Source organism: Cottoperca gobio, chromosome 3 (genome assembly GCF_900634415.1).
Source record: "Cottoperca gobio chromosome 3, fCotGob3.1, whole genome shotgun sequence".
In the NCBI taxonomy this organism is placed as follows: Eukaryota; Metazoa; Chordata; class Actinopteri; order Perciformes; family Bovichtidae; genus Cottoperca; species Cottoperca gobio.
The window spans coordinates 1,049,055-1,072,628 of NC_041357.1; the positions used below are offsets into that span (position 1 = coordinate 1,049,055).

General features: G+C 42.3%; 1 protein-coding gene across 2 annotated transcripts in view; it reads left to right on the forward strand.

Annotated features, from left to right (window-relative positions):
- Nucleotides 1–1,357: 1,357 nt before the first annotated feature.
- The window catches only part of minar1 (membrane integral NOTCH2 associated receptor 1), a 29,053-nt gene continuing 6,836 nt past the window's right edge, over nucleotides 1,358–23,574 (forward strand). The window contains exons 1-4 of one of the 2 annotated variants that reach the window (XM_029428562.1): nucleotides 1,358–1,663; nucleotides 1,975–2,878; nucleotides 4,396–5,868; nucleotides 23,297–23,560. In XM_029428562.1, coding sequence (XP_029284422.1) covers nucleotides 2,036–2,878; nucleotides 4,396–5,868; nucleotides 23,297–23,560 — 2,580 coding nt within the window. In that variant the 5' untranslated portion in view covers nucleotides 1,358–1,663; nucleotides 1,975–2,035. Of the gene's footprint in view, nucleotides 1,664–1,974; nucleotides 2,879–4,395; nucleotides 5,869–6,135; nucleotides 6,159–23,296; nucleotides 23,561–23,574 lie in introns of those variants that run through there. The other variant, XM_029428563.1, reaches the window with a different exon arrangement.

Consider the following 23,574-nt stretch of genomic DNA (forward strand, 5'->3'; position numbering starts at 1 on the left):
GAGATAAGAGCGGAGAGGAGTCAAAGTAACAGGCTTTTAACATCCTTGCTCCGGAGCTGTTACTTTAAAGACGTCAATTAAATATGACGTTTGGCACAGTTGCATCAGCTGTCCATTGTTTTGTCTTTGTCACATGAGCAGAAAAGTGTTCATGACAAATTATATATTTACTTTTAATTCAATTCACAACACATCATGATGTGACAAGAATGTACGGATGTCATACTTTTTACTATTATTTAACACACACATAGTCTTTATATATTGTGTGAAACACTACACATTTTGTATGAAAAGTACTACACAAATAAAAAGTGACATGTGATTGAGTGATATATATTATACACACACATACACACACACAACATGTAATACAGCAAATTAGTGAGAAAATGTTCTTATTGATATAAGATTTGATGTTAGCAGATGTTTGCAAACATCATGTAATGATTATAATGAAGGCTTGGATTGAAGATGGATGTGATCTGAGCAAGGCCGCCAAAAGTACCAAGGTAAGAAGTGAGGAAAGAGCCATTGCCCCCCGCCACCCCCACTTTACACCCCTGGCCAGATTTGGTGTCGCGTTAATGTGATCCTGTCACAAGATGGTCTCTAGTTACAGCCTACTTCTAGTGAATTCCCTAAAAGAAATATAGTGTGAAAACAAGTGTTTTTTTCAACATTCTTAAAGTTGTTCTTCAAATCCAGTTAAAACAATCTTTAATAATTATCTGTATTTGAAAGATGTTTAACATTGCAGCATTTTGTTTTCATTTGTATTTATTTTAAATATAGATTGACCTAATGTTTGCCCAGAAGAGTGGCAGGTAAAAGAGCAGTAATACTGTAAGACACTAGTTTAGAAGCAGTAGTCTCAAGCAGTGCTGGAAGGTAACTAAGTAGCCTATGTTTAGTCTACAAGTAGTGTACTTACATTTTGAGCTATTTGTACTTAACAACATTATGGTTGTACTATAGTTACTTTACAGATTGATATTTTATACAAAATGTATTGGTCTTTTAGAAGATGTGACTACCAAACTGTATATAACATAGTTAAAATGACTTCAACCCAGACCAGGGACAACAATAAAATACTGTTGAGTACATACAAGGTGTAGGCTATACTTCTTCCACATCTGTAGCTGAAAAAAAATCTTGATTTTCTCTGAGGCTCTTATTTTGAAAAGCGGAAACCCTCAGTAGCCTAATGTGTTAATTGTTTTTAGTATGACACTGGTTATTTTTCAGCACAGCGTGCAGTTTCAATTCCCCTTCAGCACAGCATCGCTGCTGTGACTGAGTCCTGAAGGGAGAGGAAAACGTCGGAAAATGGAGACAGTGCAGCCTGCTGGGACTCATGGAGCTCGGGAGGAGGGCTCCGTGCTTATCATCGACACCAACCGGGACACTGAATGTTATTTTATCAGCATTTACGCGTGCATGTGAGCATACACTGTGCGTTTGGTTTGATTTAGATGTTGTTTCTTATTTAGACTGACGGATAATTGGATGGGTTAAAGTTCGTTTGCTTTTGTCGGAGATCGGGAGCCAGATGATGCTTGGTTACTCAGAGTTTATTTTCCCTTCTGTTAGCTCTATGAGAGACTGCTATGCTGCACCAAGCTCATCCGATGACTCTCTACGCTCCCAACTACTCAGGGTGAGTAATGGTATGCTGATGCCACTGAATTAAAGCATCTCCCTGTGTGGGCTACACACCTGCCCTACAGCTGCTGTTACTGTTGAAATGCAGGTGGATTTGATTATAATCCTCGTTTTGACAATGTGTAATAAATTCATCAAACTATGTTTAATTTTGAATTAGTCTTTATATACAGTGTAACTGCCCCCTCCGGGTCTTTTTAGGCCTAAGTGAGCATCTCTGATTTTGTGATGCTTTATTTGTCTCTTCTTATGGCGTAAAAGACAACCCATTAGCAATGAATGAACATTTAGATTTGTGGTTTCCAGGTGCCAAGCTTCTCCTGACGTAGGAGCTCCTCTGTAGGCCTGTTACTGCCACCCAGCAGCCATGGACCCCCTCCCGGAGTATTCTGTGTTCCTGGTGCGGATCCTGGATGAGCTGGACACCAAGCACAAGACCATGTCCTACCAGGACCTGTGTAAGTCCCTATGCGCTCGCTTCGACCTGGTTCAACTGGCCAAGCTCCGCAGCCTGCTCTTCTACACAGCCTGCCTGGACCCCGCCTTCCCAGCCACCCTCTTCAAGGACAAGATGCGCTGCTCTATGGAGGACCCGCAATCCAAGAAGCTCATAGTGGCGGCAGACATCGTCACCATGTTCAACTTGATCCAGATGAACGGAGGCATAGCGAAAGACAAGCTCCCTATAGTGCATAGACACAAGTTCCACAAAAACCAGTCGTTGGAGCTGTGCAGATCTGACGATGACTCCTATAAGTTTCAGAACTGTGACAGGGGGCTTGGTTATGAGCACATGGATCAACCCAGAGATGGACACCATCACCACCACCACCATCCCCGCCCCCAGCAGCACTCTGTGCCTCAGAGCGCCACTCCCTGTCCTAAATCATCTGAATGCAACAACTGCCAGCCGTTTATTCCCACCTCGGACCCTAATTTCCTTCTGGGTGTCAACAAGGACCTGAAATGTAGAGCAGCCTCTCTGGACAAGCTGCACCATTTGCCCCAGTACTCCAGCGGCAGTCCGCACTCCCCACCCTGTGAAATGCAGAGCACCTACTTTCCCATGGACATCGACAGTGAGTCGACCACCGACCAGGAGTCCCTGCAGCACATCGGCCACCCCGAGCCCTTCTCTGTTCACTCCTCCATCCAGAAGAGGAACGTCTTTAAGGAGGACTTCCACAACGTTGTGGCCTTCTCCCCACAGGTTTGTGTTTATATTTTTAGGATGTTGTTGAAGGACGTAAGAGATGGAGGGCAAATTTGATACAACGTTAATGTACCTCTGCTGTTGTCAGGGTTTGGAACACTACAACATCCACTATGACTAAAATAAATGTTTCATTAGTTTGTGTTGTGTTGAAAAGTAACTAAAATGTGTGTTGTCCTAAAAAAGACACTACACAATATTTTAAAGAATCAAAGAAATCTTTATTTATTTAAGAGTTTAAAAATGTGCAACCCAACAACATTTTTTTCAAATAAACTATTTTGTCTGAACATTCGGAAAACTAAACAAAAGTATTCAATATACAAACAAACAAAAGCCATTTGTGAAGCATGTTTACAAAACTGTAACCAACTAATATTTTTTATTTCTGCTTGAACAATTAATGCACAAAATAATCATCAATATTTTTTAATAGAATATTTTCAGCTCTATTTGTTTCACCAGTTTACCAGAATTACGTGTCATTGTTTATCTGTTTCCATTTAATGTTTTCAGTTTAGTAGTTGGCAGGTCCTAGTGATAACCCTAACAAATGAAAAAGTGGAAGTTAGCAAGAATTATAGTCATATAAATATTCAGTGTTCCTCTGATGCTGAGTACACAATGAAAAGAAATGTTGCATCACCTGATTTTATATTATGTATGATTATATTTTATATATGATTATATATTTTTTATTTAATAATCATGAAAAGTTGTCATTGTTTAACAAAGCATAATGATTATCAAATATCCAGCTGTACAAGTAATTATTACTGAACACATCAATGTTAACTTGGGTGGAAAAATGGACATCTGGTTTCAGAATAAAAGCACTTAATCACCATTTTGTTAAAAATAATTGTGAAGTAAAGGTCTACACTGTACTTTATCACTTTCCACCACTGCAGAAAAATAGGGAAAATATGCAAGATTCCATATACTGTACTTAATAGACATATAGAAAACAAAAGAGGTTGCAGCATTTTGGTTGTTAATGGAAGCGTTATAACTCAAAATACATCCCCTAACCCATATTTTATCCTTACATATAGATGTATGCATTAACTATCAAGTAGGACTCTCACAGTGCTCTTATTGGCTGATGGTCCAACTGTTATGTTCAGCACACATGGGAGGATGAATTATACTATTCTATTTTCTGACCTCCGTTATTCATTTCTGCTCTTGTTTAATGAGTATGAACGCTTAATTATTTTCTTATAGCAATATTTTACATACTAACACCAACCTCCCATCCCTTTTATTCTGAAGATCGGAGGTCCATAATGGAAGTCTTATTGTTCCTATAAACACAACTTTACTGAATACTCCTTGAAATAGTTTTACCTTTACAGTGTATACATGTTTTCACTCAGATAATTATCCATTTGCATTTGGTTTCTAAAATATAAACTTTTTTGATATTTTGTAATCTTACATTTAGTACACTGTATTTTCTGTGTTAGTGTCTTTTAAAGATCAATCAGTTCTTGTCTGGGTTACTTTTGTAGGTGATCACTGCTAAAGGCAAGCAGGGCAGTAAGGCCGCTGAAAGCTACCACCGGAAGGAGCTGCACAAGCCTACTACCTTCTTCAACCACAGCTTTGAACTGCCCTACAGTAACCCCTACTTTGAGCCGACACTCAACTCCCCTCTACAGGACAGGCGGAGGGTAAAGCATGAGAGCCTGGACGACTTACAGGCATCCACATACTTTGGTCCGACCACAGTCTCCGAGTGCGTCAGCAGCAGGAAGCACAATAACAAAGCAGGGAAGCATCCGCCATGGCCGGTGAAGAGCCTCAGTCTCAACACAGAAGAGAGGCCTCCAGAACTGGAGAGATCATTTCTGAACAGCAAACCACTCAAAGAAACCTTCCATCGCAATGTCCCCATCAGAAGAACTGACAACGAGCAGCATTTTCAGAGCCCAAAGGAAAAGGTTGTTGCTTCTCCCTCTGGCTTTGCAAAGAAAAGTGACGGAATAAAAAACAAGGATGTAGCCTTGATGGCAAGTGGGCTTTCGGGTTTAGAGAAAAGGGAAGCAGCCAAAAGGTTTAGGGACAAAAATATGAACAGTCCATCCTTTCAGGGAGGGGACAGCTCCTCTAGTGTTGGGACTCAAACAGAGCAGGCTGAGAAGAAGAAGGGGAAGGAATACCCAGCAAAGTACAGTGACAGAGAAAGGCACGCTTTCAAACACTGTGATGAGGACTCTGAGATCATTAGTGATGACATCAGTGACATTTTTCGTTTTCTGGATGATATGAGTGTTTGTGACTCTCTGGGCGTTGTCCAATCGTCATGCTACAACAGTAATGGCTCTCTCTCTCAGGTAACGCTGAAGTCTGAGGGCGACAGCTCCCCTGAACGCAACACGGTCAAACTAGCCAAGTCAAAGCTGGACCGCCTCTTCCATTCGCTGGAAAACACAGACGATGAGCTCAAATCAAGTGTGTGCAAGTTGGTTATGAGGATTGGTGAGATTGAGAAGAAGTTGGAGTCTCTGTCGGGGGTCCGCAGTGAGATCTCCCAGGTGCTTTCCAAACTCAACAAGCTGGACGAGAAGATCCAGGAGCCTGAGGCCAATGGGAAACGCGGGGAGACGGCGTCTGCATCCGGGTCCAATGCTACACCTGACGAGCCACACCCCCATCCTCATCCACATCTCCATACTGCCCTCTCACCCCATGTTTTCCAGTGCCACACCACCGGTCACAATGTAAAAATGGACAATGGCCCTTCAGAGGAGTGGTGCTGCTTAGATGGGAGTAACAGCGATAGCCTCAGGGTAAAAGCTCTGAGAAAGAGCATGTTCACCAGGAGGTCGTCCCGCTCGCTGAACGAGGAGAACAGTGCCACTGAGTCAAAGGTTGCCAGCATCACCTACTCTCCACGGGACTGGAGGACAGTCTCCTACTCCTGCCACCCTGGAGATGAGGGCAAGGACAAGGACAAGGACAGGCAGCGGAAAGCCAAAGAGGTAGAGACACAGTTTTTAAATTCACTTTTAAATGACACAGAAACACAAAATATTTGACATAAGTAGAACATCAGTAAATTGAATAATACAAGAGAGCAGATCCAGTACATCACATAATAAAGGCATCACATATACTCTAGATAAATAACTATGCTGTTAACCGTATTATTATTATTATTTTTATTATTATTTATTTATTTTTCCTTTTCTCTTTCCCTTTCTTCCCTCGTCCTAACCCCTCCCCCCACTTCCCCTACTATTGTAAAGCGGCTTTGAGGTCTCGAAAAGCGCTATATAAATTCAATTATTATTATTATTATTATTATTATTATTATTATTATTATTATTATTATTATTATTATTATTATTATGCTGTATGGAAACCCAAAGAAGAAGAAGAAAAGTGAAAAACACAGGACAGGAGATTATACAGGGTGCTGCTGTACTTTGTGCTGCATAAAAGGTTGTACAGAATATCAAATACTTTTTTTCAGGGAAGTCACAAAATAATTCCTTGACACAGAGTTTGTGTGAAGTCATATAATCTGAGATTTTATAGGATTCTAGAATTTAATATTACGTTTTAGAGTTGCCCCTCATAAAGAAATTATTGTTACATGTGGGGCCAGTTTAGATTCTAGGGTAGTAGGTTGACCATTATAAAGCTTTCAGTTTTGATCTCTTTGACAACATCATTTCCTCTGCTCTTGCAAGATAAATCATTTGAGTAACTTGTGATGGAAGAAATTCCACTCTGTAACACCGCTCGGAGGCACAGAGTGCTGGGGGTGGTGATGATGGGGGTGGTGATGGAGTCCATCTCTGGGTTGATCCATGTGATCATAACCAAGCCCTCTGTCACAGTCCTGAAACCTACAGAATAGGCGTCATCGTCAGAGTGTTCTCTAGTTAACGCATCAGCTGAGCGCATCACGTCAGCTTCAGGAGTCACATTCTTCTAGTTCAACTTTTATTCATAGTATATAACTAAATTTAACTAAATTTAATAGTAAGACCCTGATCGGGGCAAAACAATGATTGATCGGCACATTCCTAGTTTCAGGTCCATACTATGCAGCAGTGATTGTATTCAAAGACACTGGGCTCTGAGAATAGTGTTACTGTTTTTTGTTCTTGTTGTTGCATTATATGTCACTCATATTATTTCTTCTTATAGTATTTGTAAAGCCTCATTAACTGATGTGTTTTAGCACCCTAACACCCTAAGCACCCTAACATGCTTTAAACCCAACATTGACATATTATCACTTCTCACTTCCAACAGACACAACAACAACATTAGCATGTTAGAGTTGCGTTTGTGTCCACATGATGAATATAAATCCAATAAAATGCACTCTTTTAGCTCAGTTTTTGGTCTCCACCAACACATGAGAGAAATAACTGTGTGCACAAGTATGGATGCTAATGAATGACCTGCAATGTAATGAAGTTTTTTTTATCCTGATCGATAGCCAACCCTTGTTAACCTATCAACGATAACCGACAAGATTAGTGCCTTGCACTTGATTATGCCGGCGCATACGTCCAAATGCGTCCAACTTTTCATCGGATCGAAAAAGTGAACATATACAGATACGCATGTCTAACCTATTGATATCGTATCACTTATTTATACAAAATGTATCAGACGAATACCCAACAAATGCATAACGTATACAAAAATATGGCGTATAGAAAATATCGGCAATACGCTGGTTTACGTTGATATAAGGTAAGGTAAGGTATAAGTAGTATTCGTTAAGCGCAGACGGTGTTATGCTGGGGTGCGTTGTTGAACGCTGATGTTTTGAGCATGTTCAAAATTACCGGACGCACCCAACGTGTGCTTCATAAGATATGCAGACGTTACGTTACGTTAGACATGCGTGAATACGGAATACGTACGTGAATACTTACCTACGTAAATATAGTATGTAAATACCTACGTGACTACGTTAGAGGTACGTTAGATATAGGCTACGTCGGCTGACTGTGAATCCTACAGCCAATTTATTGATAATGAGTGGATAACCTATTCCTACCATATGTTAAGATTATGCCCGACGATGGAGTAACTTATTAAACGTGTTTCTACAGTACAGCTAGCGTTCAGCATTTTAGCCCTTCTCCAGCATCAGCATGACGTGAACCAAATGGCACTTTTCCAGCTCCGTTGGCCAGACGCTCTGATACGTTTTAAATAAGTAAGTGATACGCTATCAATGTTTGATACACGTATAATAATTTGTTATGTATACGTCAGCTACAACACCGCTGTGGAAAAGTTGGACGTATTTGGACTCTGACAAATTCTTAGCTAATTTTCATATACGCCGGCATATGTTTCTGCCAAACGGAACTGTGTGACAGGGAAAATATTGATAGAGTATAGTATTGCAATTGTGTTGTGATACTGTATTGATTTTCAAAAATACTATACATTTTTAATTAATAGTTTACATTCAGAGATTAACTCAGTCAATACTGTGTATATTATATTTGCAAAGATATGCTCCTTAAAGTAGTGCTGTGGATGTTGGATGTGACAGTGACTGGGATAAATGCAGATCACGATGTTCATAAAACATTTTTTTTTTAAATCACCCGCATTAATGTGATATGCCAACTTGGGATGTCTTGATACCAGAAATTTAGCAGTCGATACCAATACCAGTGAAATTCCACAATACTCGATACCACAGCTAAAAAAAACAATATTCAACATACACTCCCTTTTTTTTGTTTGAATACTGTTTTTTGTCAGGAAGTAAACGGATCATAACTCCCTCTCTAATATCTATTTTATATTGCTGTGAAACATCTCCTCCAAACAAATTAATTTATTCAAGTTTCTCACCAAAAACTAAATTTTACTAGACTGAATTGAACACATCATGATAATGTTATAATTTACCTTCGCCCAATATTAATTTTTACAGAATAACTTATTTGGCAGACTTTGTGCAGATTCTGAAGGAAAGCAGTTTCTGGTATTTGGTTTTATGACAGCTGCCTGGAACCAAGGAATTCTTTTGAAGCAGAACTCTTAATGTAAAAAGGATCAGAAATTAGGTTTGTGTGTGTTATTTGATGTTGTTTCATCTTTCACACACACCAACATCCTTTCGGTCTTAATGCATGAGGTAGATGAAGAGAGGGGGGGAAGCAGGGAGAAGATGGTCATTTAAATTGGCCCTGACCCTGAGTTGTCTGTATGCAGGACTAGCTGCTGACACAGTAGTGGTATTTTTATTGGTGCGTTGGACTCCCTAAGCACTTAGGTAATCATATGCAATTTAAAGGTAACATCTCTGGGAACCATCACCTTATCGTGGTGGAGAGGTTTGTGTGTCCCTATGAACCTGAGAGCTGTGTTGTCTGGAGCCTAGTGCTCCTGGTAGGGTCTCCCAAGGCAAATTGGTCTCAGATGAGGGGCCAGACTAAGAATGGTTCAAAAACGACTTCATGAAAGAAAGGGAAAGGAAAGGAGAGACCCTGCCCGGAGGAAGCCCGGGGCCCCCGTCTGGAGCCAGGCCCAGAGGGAGGGCCCGACAGCGAGCGCCTGGTGGCCGGGTTTGCCACGGAGCCCGGTCGGGCACAGCCCGAAGAAGCTACGTGGTGCCTCCCATCCATCCATCCTGTGGGCCCACCACTCATGGGAAAAACCGCTGGGGTCAGGTGCGCTGTCACACGGGTGGCAGTGATGGTCAGGGACCTCGACGGACCAGAGGCTGGCTCTGGGGACGTGGAACGTCACCTCTCTGTGGGGGAAGGAGCCGGAACTAGTGCGGGAGGTGGATCGCTACCAGTTGGATCTGGTGGGGCTTACCTCCACGCACAGTCTTGGCTCTGGAACCGTACTCCTGGATAGGGGTTGGACTCTATTCTTCTCCGGAGTTGCCCAAGGTGTGAGGCGTCGGGCCGGGGTGGGGATACTCACTAGCCCCCGGCTGAGCGCCGCTACGTTGGAGTTTATCCCGGTGGACGAGAGGGTCGCTTCCCTACGCCTTCGGGTTATGGGGGGAAAACTTTGACTGTTGTTTGTGCCTATGCCCCAAACCGCAGTTCTGAGTATTCGGCCTTCTTGGAGACCCTGAATGGAGCCCTGCAGGGGGCTCCAGTAGGGGACTCCGTAGTCTTGCTGGGAGACTTCAACGCACACGTGGGAAACGATGGAGACACCTGGAGAGGCGTGATTGGGAGGAAGGGCCTCCCTGATCTAAACCCGAACGGTCGTTTGTTGTTGGACTTCTGTGCTAGTCATGGAATGGCCATAACAAACACCATGTTCGAACATAAGGATGCTCATAAGTGTACGTGGTACCAGAGCACCCTAGGCCAAAGGTCAATGATCGATTTCGTAATCGTATCATCTGATCTGAGGCCGCATGTTTTGGACACTCGGGTGAAGAGAGGGGCGGAGCTGTCGACTGATCACCATCTGGTGGTGAGTAGGATCAAGGGGTGGGGGAAGACTCTGGACAGACCTGGTAAACCCAAACTGGGTAGTGCGGGTGAACTGGGAACGTCTGGAGCAAGCCCCTGTCCTGGGGATCTTTAACTCACACCTCCGGCGGAGCTTTTCAGCCATCCCTGTGGAGGTTGGGGGCATTGAACCTGAGTGGGCGATGTTCAAAACCTCTATTGCTGAAGCTGCGGTGATGAGCTGTGGTCTCAAGGTCTTAGGTACCTCAAGGGGCGGTATCCCTCGAACACCGTGGTGGACCCCGGTGGTCAGGGAAGCCGTCCGACTGAAGAAGGAGTCCTTCCGGGTTATGTTATCCGGTAGGACTCCGGAAACAGTTGCAGGGTATCAAAGGACTAGAAGGGCGGCAGCTTCTGCCGTGTCAGAGGCAAAGCAGCGGGTGTGGGAGAAGTTCGGAGAAGCTATGGAGAAGGACTTTCGGTTGGCACCAAGGTGCTTCTGGAAAACCATCCGGCACCTCAGGAGGGGGAAGCGAGGAACCATCCAAGCTGTGTACAGCAAGGGTGGGACCCTGCTGACTTCAACTGAGAAGGTTATCGGCCGGTGGAAGGAGCACTTTGAGGAACTCCTGAATCCGACTAACACGCCCTCTATGGTTGAGGCAGAGCTGGAAGCTGATGGGGGATCATCGTCAATTTCCCTGATGGAAGTCACTGAGGTAGTCAAACAACTCCACAGTGGCAAAGCCGCAGGGGTTGATGAGATCCGTCCAGAAATGCTGAAGGCTTTGGGTGTTGAGGGGCTGTCTTGGTTGACACGCCTCGTCAACATTGCATGGAAGTCTGGGACAGTGCCTAGGGGTTGGCAGACCGGGGTGGTGGTTCCCCTATTTAAAAAGGGGGACCAGAGAGTGTGTGCCAACTACAGGGGTATCACACTTCTCAGCCTCCCTGGTAAAGTCTACTCCAAGGTACTGGAAAGGAGGGTTCGGCCGGTAGTCGAACCTCTGATTGAAGAGGAACAATGCGGATTCCGTCCTGGTCGTGGAACAACAGACCAACTCTTTACTCTTGCAAGGATCCTGCAGGGGGCCTGGGAGTACGCCCATCCGGTCTACATGTGTTTTGTGGATCTGGAGAAGGCGTATGACCGGGTCCCCCGGGTGATACTGTGGGAGGTGCTGCGGGAGTATGGGGTGAGGGGGTCACTTTTGAGGGCCATCCAATCCCTGTACGCCAAAAGCGAGAGTTGTGTCCGGATACTCGGCAGTAAGTCGGACTCGTTTCCCGTGAATGTTGGCCTCCGCCAGGGCTGCGCTTTATCACCAATCCTGTTCGTGATTTTCATGGATAGGATATCGAGGCGTAGTCGTGGAGGAGAGGGGTTGCAGTTCGGTGACCTGAGGATCTCATCGCTGCTCTTTGCAGATGATGTGGTCCTTATGGCATCATCGGTACAAGCGGCCGAAATGGGTTTTCTCAGACGGGTGGCTGGCGTCTCCCTTAGAGATAGGGTGAGAAGCTCAACCATCCGTGAGAGACTCGGAGTAGAGCCGCTGCTCCTTTACGTTGAAAGGAGCCAGTTGAGGTGGTTCGGGCATCTAGTAAGGATGCCACCTGGGCGCCTCCCTAGGGAGGTGTTCCAGGCACATCCAGCTGGGAGGAGACCCCGGGGAAGACCCAGGACTCGGTGGAGAGATTATATCTCCTCACTGGCCTGGGAACGCCTCAGGATCCCCCAGTCGGAGCTGGAGGATGTGGCCCGGAGAAGGGAAGATTGGGGTTCCTTACTGGAGCTGCTGCCCCCGCGACCCGATCCCGGATAAGCGGTAGACGATGGATGGATGGATGGATGGATGTTATGCATAATACACTTTTTCTTTTTTCTTGCTATTTTATAACAGAAATATCACATTGTGACCTAGCAACTCTTGAGCTCTAATCCAATGAGTTAACAGTTCCATATCATATATTTCATTCCCAATTCTCATTAACCCATCTTGTGTTGTTGGTTCAAACCATCTCATTTTCGTTTGGGACAGTAAAGGATTTTAAAGCATCATAATGTCCTCAACCTTAATTAGTCATCAGTTCCTTTACATTAAACTCAGTTCCTTATTTTAATCCTCCCCACTGACAAGACTTTCTTTCTGCCTCTACATTTTAATTTCCATCTCCGTGATGAGAGCTACGTTGTCTATACACACAGCCATGCAACTTTTATTTTAGCCTGTGATTATTGTGCTCATACATTGGTCCTCCTGCAACTGGAAGTAAATATCCTTAAGCAGAGTTAGTGGTATTATGAACTTTGTTGATTTCTTTATGTTTACCTGCTTGAAAAAATACAGAACTATTGATAAAAACACAGCTTGTAACTGATGACAGTGGGTAGATATTTGTGGTCATAAATAATGTCAGTGTCCATATCATTGATCTGGGCATTGCCTTTTTGACCTGCCGTCCAAAGACTGCAGCCCCAGGATGTTGGCTAAGATAGACTTGTCAGAATTGCGAAATACAAGTTCACAGTAATTCTGTTCATCGTTATTGAACGCAAACACTTTTAAGATGCCTTTTAAATCCTACATCACCAAAGCAAAGCGGCCTTATATATGTGTGCGTAGGCTAACCTGCATTGTCGAGCATGACTTGCTTGATAAGCTGCTTCATCTGAATGCCATGGCACGCTCCATAGTCCAGCTGTCATCCCTGCTCAAGAACACAAACACTGTTAGAGTGGACTGGAAAGTTTGAATATTAATGTGGCTCATGTCTTTCTAGTGATGGAAAACTTTCTTGAAGCACTTTTCAGACAATTCTGGTTCATTTCTAAAAGGCAGCTACCTCAGTGTTCTCTGCTGGCAAAAAATAATTTACAGCAAGTGGTTTTTAGAGTAGAAAAGGGAAGTTTGGGGTTCCCTACTGGAGCTGCTGCCCCCGCCACCCAACCCGGATAAGCGGTAAACAATGGATGGTTTTTAGAGTGAAGTTGTGTTTTAGTACAGTTGTTAAAGCTGTGAGTTAAACTGTTGATCAAATAAGAATCTTCTTTTCGTCAGTGTAAACAGTGTAAACTGTTGCACTCTTCAATGATAAGAGTTAAAGTTAAGGCATTCATATAACACCATTAAATACAAATTAATGAAACAAACTGTAAGGCAAAACTAAATTGAAACAAAATGAAGGTAAAATGAACACAAGTTGATGTCAAATGATGATGAAACATAAAACAGTAAAATAGATAAACACAATTATTTAATACAAATAAACACATTAAAGCAAGTCTATAAACGTAGATTTTAAGAAGTGATTTAAAAGAGGTTACTGATTCTGCAAGCCTTTCCGCCTCAGGCAGGTCGGTCCAAAGCCGAGGAGCCATGATGCCACGAGCACGGTCCCCTTTAGATTCACGCCTCGACTTCAGAGCAGCCAGAAGGTTCTTACCTGAGGATCTAAGACTGCGAGCTGGCTCATAATGAGTCAACATTTCTGCTCTGAAGCTTGGGGGCAGATCCAGACGTTTAATTTTTTCAATTTATAAAAGGAGCAGCGAGCCAATAGAGAGTCAGTATTGTGGTGATGTACAGTGCCTATAGAAAGTCATCATACCCTGTAAAAATCTTTACCTTTTGTCACATTACACCCTGGAAATTAAAATACATTTTTGAGCTGCATGTGCACATTATAACCCCTCTTCATCAAAGCAAAAAATAACATAAAAAAATTCTGGACAATTATTCATAATTAATTAATTAAGTGAAATACCTGGTTTGGTTAAGTGATCAGCCCCTTTAGAGTATACCATTATAAACTTGCTCAGGTGCAACCAATCACCGGACATCCATTCAAGTGATTTGATTACTTCAGAATCAAACCAGCTGTTTCTTGAGGATTCCACTACTAGTAGTGCATGGTACTGCAAAGAATTCACCATGGTTGGAAAAGTGCTTTCAAAAGGCCTCCGGGATAAAGTTGTAGGAAGGCACAAGTTAGGTGAAGGCTACAAAAATATTTTGAAGGCTTTAGCTATCCCTCTGTTCAGATCATTATTAAGAAGTGGAAAGCGTATGGCACCACCAACACCTTGCCTAGATCAGGCCATCCGTCCAAACTGGATGACCGAACCACAAGGACATTGATCAGAGAAGCTACCAAGATGCCAAAGGCAACTTTGAAGGACTTACAAGTCTTTATGGCTGGGACTGGTCGGTCTGTGCATGTGAAGACAATCTCACAAGCTTTACACAAAGCTGGCCTGTATGGCAGGGTGGCAAGAAAGAAGCCTTTTCTGAAAAGGCGCCACACTCAGTCTTGTTTGTGCAAAAACACACCTGGAAGACCTTGCCTTCAGTGTGGCGTTACACTGTAGGTCAATCAGCTCCATTTGGATGTTCACATGTGCTGTTTCCACGTCAACTGCAAACGGATTGCTGAGCAGTTCATGCGCAGTCGGGAACACAGCGGTGGAGATGTTTGGAAAAACGTAGTGACCAAAGTTTCCTTAATGCATCCGAGTCTCCCACAGGCAGCGCGGCTTGGAACGCTCTCACTGCATCATACATGTCCGTGATCACACGGCCCTGAAGCTGGAGGTTTAACAGTGAGATGCTTCGTTATGTCGCACAAACAGGCCAGCTCACATCGTCCCAGAGATCTGTGGTGTGTTTCCCTTTGCTTCCAAAAACGGCCAGATTTCCTCACGCAACTCGAAAAATCTATTCAGCACTTTCCCTCGACTGAGCCATCGCACCGCCATGTTCAGAATGTATCTCCTCAGGTAAAGACTTACATTGACTTCTATAAAGTTTCCTGTCTGCGTTACTGTGCTTATTACATGTTCCATCTCCAGAGCTTTACAACACAGCGCTTCCTCAAAAATGTATTTTCCCGTGGTTGTGCCATGCATTGATTTAATTACCAAAACCGGCGGGCCAGTTATGATAGAAAAATTATATTTTCTCGTGGGCCGGATATAATTGTGGCCTTGATTTTGACACCAGTGCAGTAGACACAGAAACGTGCACATAAATTAGATAAATAACATAAGCATTTAGTTTATTTAATAAAAGAGCACCTGTTGAATGTAAAAATGAAAATGTAATGAATGTAAAAATAAAAATCAGGGGGGTGCGGGGTTCCGTTTGGGGGGAGGGGGTTACAGACAATGGTAGGGGAAACACTGATACAGCTTTTAGTACTCGGAGACGTGATATACTTAAAACTCAATTTTATTAAATATATGGCTCTCAAGGAAATACATTTAAAAATATTTTATGGCTCTCCCAGCCAAAAAGGTTCCCGACCCCTGTCCTAAATGAACAAAGTGATGGAGCTGGCAGCTTTCAGAAACTTTCATTTAGAAACTTTCAGAAAAGTTTCATTAGTAAAACCAGGTCATTAACTCAACATCTACTCATCATCAAAACGTCTGGTTCAGTTTAATGATTTCACAGAGCAGAAGAGAAGGTCAGCTTTGTAGATGAGCAGTCTTTGAAGCTCAGGCAGGCCTCTGCCTGACACATAGGTCCTATGTCCTATATATTACAGATATAGGGACATGTGATTCCTTATGATGGCTCATATGCTGCTTGTTTAGGATAATCTTTTTATTATTCTACACTGACCAAAAATATAAACGCAACATTTTTGTTTTTGCTCTCATTTTTCATCTGAAATCCAAGATCTAAGACTTTTTCTATGGGGTGGTGTTTAGGATGCGCCGATCCCAAACATGCTCAAAGGGTGACATGTCTGGTGAGTATGCAAGCCATGCAAGAACTGGGGTGTTTTCAGCTTCCAGGAATTGTGTACAGATCCTTGCAATATGGGGCCGTGCATCATCATGCTGCAACATGAGATGCGATGTGATGGTGGTGGATGAATGGCACAACAATGGGCCTCAGGATCTCGTAATGGTATCTCTGTGCATTCAAAATGCCATCAATAAAATGCACCTGTGTTCGTTGTCCATACCATATGCCTGCCCATACCATAACCCCACCGCCACCATGGGACACTCGATTCACAACATCAGAAAACCGCTCACCCACATGACGCCATACACGCTGCCATCTGCTCTGTACAGTGAAAACCGGGATTCATCCGTGAAGAGAACACCTCTCCAAAGTGCCAGACGCCATCGAAGGTGAGCATTTGCCCACTCAAGTCGGTTACGACGACAAACTGCAGTCAGGTCAAGACCCCGGTGAGGACGACGAGCATGAGCTTCCCTGAGATGGTTTCTGACAGTTTGTGCAGAAATTCTTTGGTTATGCAATCCGATTGTTGCATCAGCTGTCCGGGTGGCTGGTCTCAGACGATCTTGCAGGTGAAGATGCCGGATGTGGAGGTCCTGGGCTGGTGTGGGTACACGTGGTCTGCGGTTGTGAGGCCGGTTGGATGTACTGCCAAATTCTAAAAAACGCCTTTGGAGATGGCTTATGTCTAATAAAGAGCCTAATCGTTTTGTTTGAAATATAAGTGCAGGGCATCCCCGATGGCTCATTCTATTTTCAGAAATCATATGAATATGGGCGGATAAACAATGGTTATCTTGTGAGTATAACACAACTGTTATTCTGTATATTATATGAAGATCGTTTTTTGTATTTATATCTTTATACCAGGGGTCGTGGCGCGGATTGTTTTTTTTCTCTTCTCTCCTTTCCTCTGCTCTGTCTCTGACTGTAGGTGTGTGCGCATGTGTTTGTATGTCGGGAGCGGAGCTGAAAGTGTCACAGTGTGCTCCATTACTTCTTACCTCAGCCTGGTACTTTTCCACACCCCGCCTCCTCCTCCCCTCACCAGCCAGCCACTCCCACCTCATCACCCTACCTTGGGCTCAGGCTGCTGCCAATTTACAATCAAGCCCTTATTTAAGCCCTTCCAGTCACTCACTCAGTGCAAGATTGTTCTAAATTATGCCAGACTCTCCAGCTATTACCCCCAGACTAATTTCCTGTTACCAACCCTGCCTGTCTCCGACCTACCCGCCTTGTCGCATCCCCGGAATACTCACCAGCCTTCTGTCCCCGGCCTTGAGTTTGGCTTCTATATCCCCGACTTCGGGTTACCTGTGTCTGAGTGAGATCCTCTGCTGTGTGAGATTATTGTTTTGGATTATATCTCTGCCTGTGTCCTGTGATTTCCTGTACCTGCCAGTTCTGGTGAATAAACCTTTGTGTCCACTATCCCTGGTTTCCTGTGTGCTGCATTTGGGTCAGTACACCCCCCGTGATAGAACATGTGCATTGCTGACTGAAAGATAACGTCTTCTGCCTCCATTTATCTGTTCACTACTATATGTTGGCTTCATGTTAATGTGTATTTAAATGCATTTAAATTTGTGCAAAATAAATTGGTTATAAAAAATTGTCTAATCAACCCCGTTGAAGACCTCTGCTTTATACCGTATACCGTGTTTCCTTGTAAACAGTGTTCAGAGTGGCAGGCAAATAAATAATGAATAATAAAAGGTTTGACTTGATATGAATGGTGATGACACGGTAAAAGGTTACACCCACAAAGCATGGTAAACTAGACTGGTTAGTGTTTCAAGACGGGTCGGGTTGGTTGCCAACATCGCCGCAGACCACTGACACATTCACTTGGTTGACTGCAGCCCTAGAAATGGGATTGGAACCTGCCTCAATAATGAATTGCTTGCCGAACTCATTTGGTGGTTTAGCATTTCAGTTTGTAGGAAGTTCAATATCAGACTTGGGTCTGAGTTTACTCTTTCACTCAATCACTGAGGAGGCTGAAGAGCACTCTGCACTCTTGTTTTATCAGTGTGTTGCCAGTTGGCAATGAGAGGCTACAAATCAGTGTAGCAATGATGGTATCAAGGCTGAACCCAAAACAGATGCGTGAGCCACGTACACTCCGGGCTTTTCCCAGCCAACCTAGAGCCTGTTGAGGCAAGTCCGATCGAGGACCAGACAGCACCGGGGTCTCACGATTAAGGAGAGGACCCAATTGCAGGACGCATTGCAGAGAGCTTTAATTTATAAAAAGCTATCAAAAATACAAAGTAACAAATAAAACTGAAAACACAAACCGACACGAGGTAGACACGAGGAATCACGACGAAGCACACCAGGTAATAACAATGTAACATGAATGACAAACCAACAAGGAACAATGAGACAGACCAGGATATATACACACAGACACTAAACGAGGGAACGAGACACAGTTGGGGAAGAAAGGCAAAAACACAAGGGCAGGGTGAGTGGACACAGGAGGATCAAATTAACAATCAGACACAAGGGGAAGTGAACATTTCAAATAAAAAAAGAACCACGAAAACCAGATCGTGACACGGGGTGTACATGTGACAATTCAAGTTTATTTGAATCCTTCATTAACATTTTTTTTTGCATATACAATATGTTTACATTATCATTTTTGACATACTGATTGTCTATGTTGTAATTTAATAAAATTCATCTATTGCACATCTGTACCTCCTCAGTTACTCTTCCTGAAGTCTTCAATTATTTCCCCCTTTTTAATTACGTTTTTTGGGGAACTATAGGCCAGAGAGAGTCTTATGCTGTACAGCAGGGGTGGGGAACCTCCGGCCTCCGGGCCGTACACGTCCCGTGAGACCATTTGATCCGGCCCTCGAGGTAATTCATAAACACACGCAAAAAAATCCACTAGAAAAAACCCCCAACAAATCTAGACCGCAATAGACGGGCGATTGACTGTTTTTCCTGGCCAAGGTCAGGGTCCTTGAACACAACACGAGTGAAGCGTGTCATCACGTGGTCACATCATGGAAAAAAAACTTCAATATTAAACGAGACTGTCATTGACATCAGTGAACGCAGCATGGCGAGTGTAAAAAAGAGAAAGGTGGATGCGGAATGTTCCAGGAGAAATGGACGAACGATTATTTCTTTGTGGAAGTAATTCCCTTATAATTGGACGTCAGGACTACAAGACCAAAACAATTTTTTTTAGGCCAAAAAACCCTATATTCATTCTGCAGCGAAGCACTGCTGTGAGTCCATGAACGAGGTGAGTGTCTGTACATTCACATGTCTGTAATAACAGGCTTGTTAGTGAAGGACACGTGCTTTTGTGTTTTTATCTGAGTTAGACCAGATAATATTTGGTTAAAACAGATTGGTGATGTTTTGCCATCATTCTTCTCTGTGAAATTTGCTGGATGTTTTCTGCAGCCCCTGTCAGCACTCCGCCGCACTCCGTTTAAGAAATGGCCTTATAAATGCTACATTGCTTGTCAGCAAGCAGTCATATGGTAGCTGTTAGGAGGCAGTTTGGTCCTCTGATTAATTTGGCATGCATCAATTTGTTTGAATGAAAACTCAACTTCTGGCATTTGCTTCTGGTGATCTTCAGGAAGGACTAGTCATTGAGAAGTATACCAAGGTACTATAGGACCCACAATCCTATCTTTTGAAAGATAATGGCAAAAAAAGATCCACACATGATTTAAAGCTAATGCAGGTGTAGTGCTAACAGCATGCTGTGTGTAGTCTTCTGTTGATGCTAGGCTTGCCGCAGTAGTCTGGGATACCGGTGTTACACGGTTTTCAGGCATACACCGAATACATTACAATAGGAATACAAAGTATTTTGGAACTAAACCCAAAGTTAATAGAGAATCCAATCTAAAGTTAATGAGGCATGGGTACTGAACGTTGGCATTGGATGTCAATAGTGTGGAATTATTCAATATGAACATCGATCAAATGGACTGCAATATTCAACAGTATATCGGCAAAGCACATAAGTGGTTTATCCTGTGATACCGAACTCATCTTACTGGCTCATATCTGTAATGTTCCTTGTTGCCTCACCTTTTCAGTCCTCTCACCTATAATAATAATAATAATAATAATAATAATAATAATAATAATAATAATAAATAAAAAAAAGTAAAAGCTTAGATAACGACTGTTGCCACAATCAGCTCCTCTGCCAATGTACTGCATGGGCAAGCCCACCAGCTGTGACTCCAAGCAAAGCCTCAAGCTGTTCTCTTTGGTCTGAATCTAAATTTAAATATATATCAAGATAAGGGGCCAACATTTTTGAGCAGAGCTGAGAAATGTAGTTTGTAGTCTTTTATCATTTGCCATGCGCTCACTCCATCCATGCACTTTTTATTTTGCCTGCAAATACAGTGGTTTAGATAATGACTGTTGGTTTGTTTACTACCTGTCTGATCGTCTGACTACTTTTGTTAGTTTGCAGTGCAATATGAGCATTGAAATAAAAGGCATATTTTGGACATCAAGGAGTTTTAAAAATAGATAGGTGTCTTAAGTTATAGGATAATATTACTCTTCCTCCTCTGTGGGCACCCTGTATGTCCTATTTGCTTTTTATTTTTTTAATGAAAGAATTGTTCTGAATGTGTCCAGATTGTTGCTGACTACACAGATGGATAAGGTTAACTGTTGTGAGAATGGTTAATGAGCTGAGGATAGTTTCCATGGTGAAGTGATGACTGTTAATGAGTCATGTATGTTGTGCTTTGTCGAGGTACTGTATGACACTAGTTTCTCTAAAGATTCCTCTACACAGCCGTTCAAATAACACAGGCTGCTGACTGCAACCTGAGAGCCACTTTAGCTTTCTTGTTTAATAAACACATTTGTATCAGCTTCATTGACCCTGGAGACAGATGCTTTTCACTGAGGTTAGTATTGATAGCTGGTGCTGGTGCTATGGGATCAATGCAATAAGTACTCAGTCTTCAGGAATGCTTTGTTCTTCAATTTGTGTTTGCAGATCAGACAAGGGAATAATAATTAATTAAAGGGAATGTGCTATTAAAAGAAAATTGCTCCCCCGAAATGAATTAAATCTGTGTTGGATAAGTAATGTTCTTAATATTGGACAGGGTATATTGAATTTTAAACTCTATGAGAATGCAATGGAGTATTAGAATGTTTTATTTAATTTAAAACAAGAACAAATTGAATTGACTGTGTTTTATTGTATACATAAACAACCTATTTACATCATAAATATATGTTCATACTGATCCATCGAAATGCACAAATGTGAACATGGCCTCCTGCATACAATATCTAACTCATATACTCATAAACACAGATAGTACATAATAATAATAATAATAATAATAATAATAATAATAATAATAATAATAATAATAATAATAAGCTTTATTTGTATAGCACCTTTCATACAAGAATTGCAGCCCAAAGTGCTTCAGAGAAAAAACATAGTACATTTACAGTACAGTAATCACAGTGTTGATGTAAATGAGTGTGAAGTAGCTTTAAAAATAGTATAATATTGAATAATTAAAATAGTTTAAAATAGCAGAATTATAATAGTAATTAAAATAGTATAACATAGCAGAATTAAAATAGTATAAAATAGAATAATTAAAATAGTATAAAATAGCATTGGAAATCATGCCTAGTTTCCGCTAAAGTAAAGAGATATGTGTTAAGTTTACTTTTGAAGATACTGAGAGAGCTTGCCTCCCTAATGTTTACAGGTAAAGTGTTCCATAGCTTTGGTGCATAATTGCAAAAGGCTGCATCCCCGATTTTCTTCTGGATGTTTCTGGGAGCATTTAATAAACCAGTAGTGGATGATCGTAATGTTCTTACACTGCCAACTCTCTAATCAACTGATTAGAGAGTTGGCAGTGTAACTTGGTAACAGTCTGGTGTGTGTGTGTAAAGTCTGTGGTTATGCTGTAACAGTCTGGTGTGTGTAAGGTCTGTAGTCATACTGTAACAGTCTGGTGTGTGTGTGTGTGTAAGATCTGTAGTTATACTGTAACAGTCTGGTGTGTGTAAGGTCTGTGGTTATGCTGTAACAGTCTGGTGTGTGTAAGGTCTGTGGTTATGCTGTAAAAGTCTGGTGTGTGTAAGGTCTGTGGTTATGCTGTAACAGTCTGGTGTGTGTAAGGTCTGTGGTTATACTGTAACAGTCTGGTGTGTGTAAGGTCTGTGGTTATACTGTAACAGTCTGGTGTGTGTAAGGTCTGTAGTCATACTGTAACAGTCTGATGTGTGTAAGGCCTGTGGTTTTCACACGATTTAATGAAGGTAAACACAGTGAATGCTGGTTCAATCTCAAGTTTTTCTTCAAAAAGGCAGAGTTTAAAATTTGTACTGTAGAAGATAATCCACATCCACAAAAAAATACTAACATCTGAGCCAACTATGAGCAAATTATGAAAACAGTACTAGGCAGATAGCCAATCAAATTGCAGTCAGCCCAACTTGGCAAATTGGTACCATATATTTATTCATTGACAAAGCCATGTGTATTGTTGTTTCCCACCCTGGCACTTCACATTGCAGCGTGGGGCTATCCCCACACACCGCCATCTAGAACTAGAAGTGCAATTAAAACACAATTTTAAAACACAATTTTAAAACATTCTATCACCCACCCACCTTAAATTGTATACTAATGTAAATAAAATTAAAAAAATTGTGTTATCCATTAATCTAGAATTTATTTGCTGCTCTGTTCTGATATTACTGCTTTATTCAAGTTCTGAATGGCTGCATTGAAATAAGATATCTATCTATGTCGACAGATACTGGAACAATATTTAGAGAATTAATGCAGCCAATGGTCTTGAAAATCTAAAATGATGGTATTTGTTAGTGCACACATCATATGTTCATCATAGCAGGCAGGTTTGGAAAGCAGACTGCCTCGATGTTTCTAAAAGTCTGTACATTAGCATTTTACTGTCTCTCCCCAGGCATTTACATCAGCGGTGATGATATTAAACATTTAAAAATAAACCCTCTTCTCTAATACATCCTATGCTCATTGTTTTACAGTTTACCTGTTGTACTAGCTGAGAAGTTGAAAAGTTAAATGCTCAGACAAAGGCCCTGGTTGATCTACAATGAGTAACTTAATGGTTGGTCTAAACAGAGGCTCAGAAGGTTGAGGGAGTGCAGTGGTGGAAACTTCTCTGATGACCTTTCTCTTCTCTAATCTTCTCCATTTCCAGGTAGAACGAGAGCATCAATACGAGCTCCCCCAAACCCATCGTCCACCTAAACCGCAGAAGGAGTCTTACCTGAGCGAGCAGGTTTTCTCACCGCATCCCTTCACCCCCTCCATTAAGGCCCATGTGAAAGGCAGCCCCCTGTACACAGACTTGAGGCTCACCAGCCTGTCAGATGGCAAGCACAACCAGGCGTCCTGGACTATCGAGGAGTATAAACGCAACTCAGGAGAGAAGGGAAAACAGCTCACAGCTCTGGACCTGCAGGTACTGGACTCTGC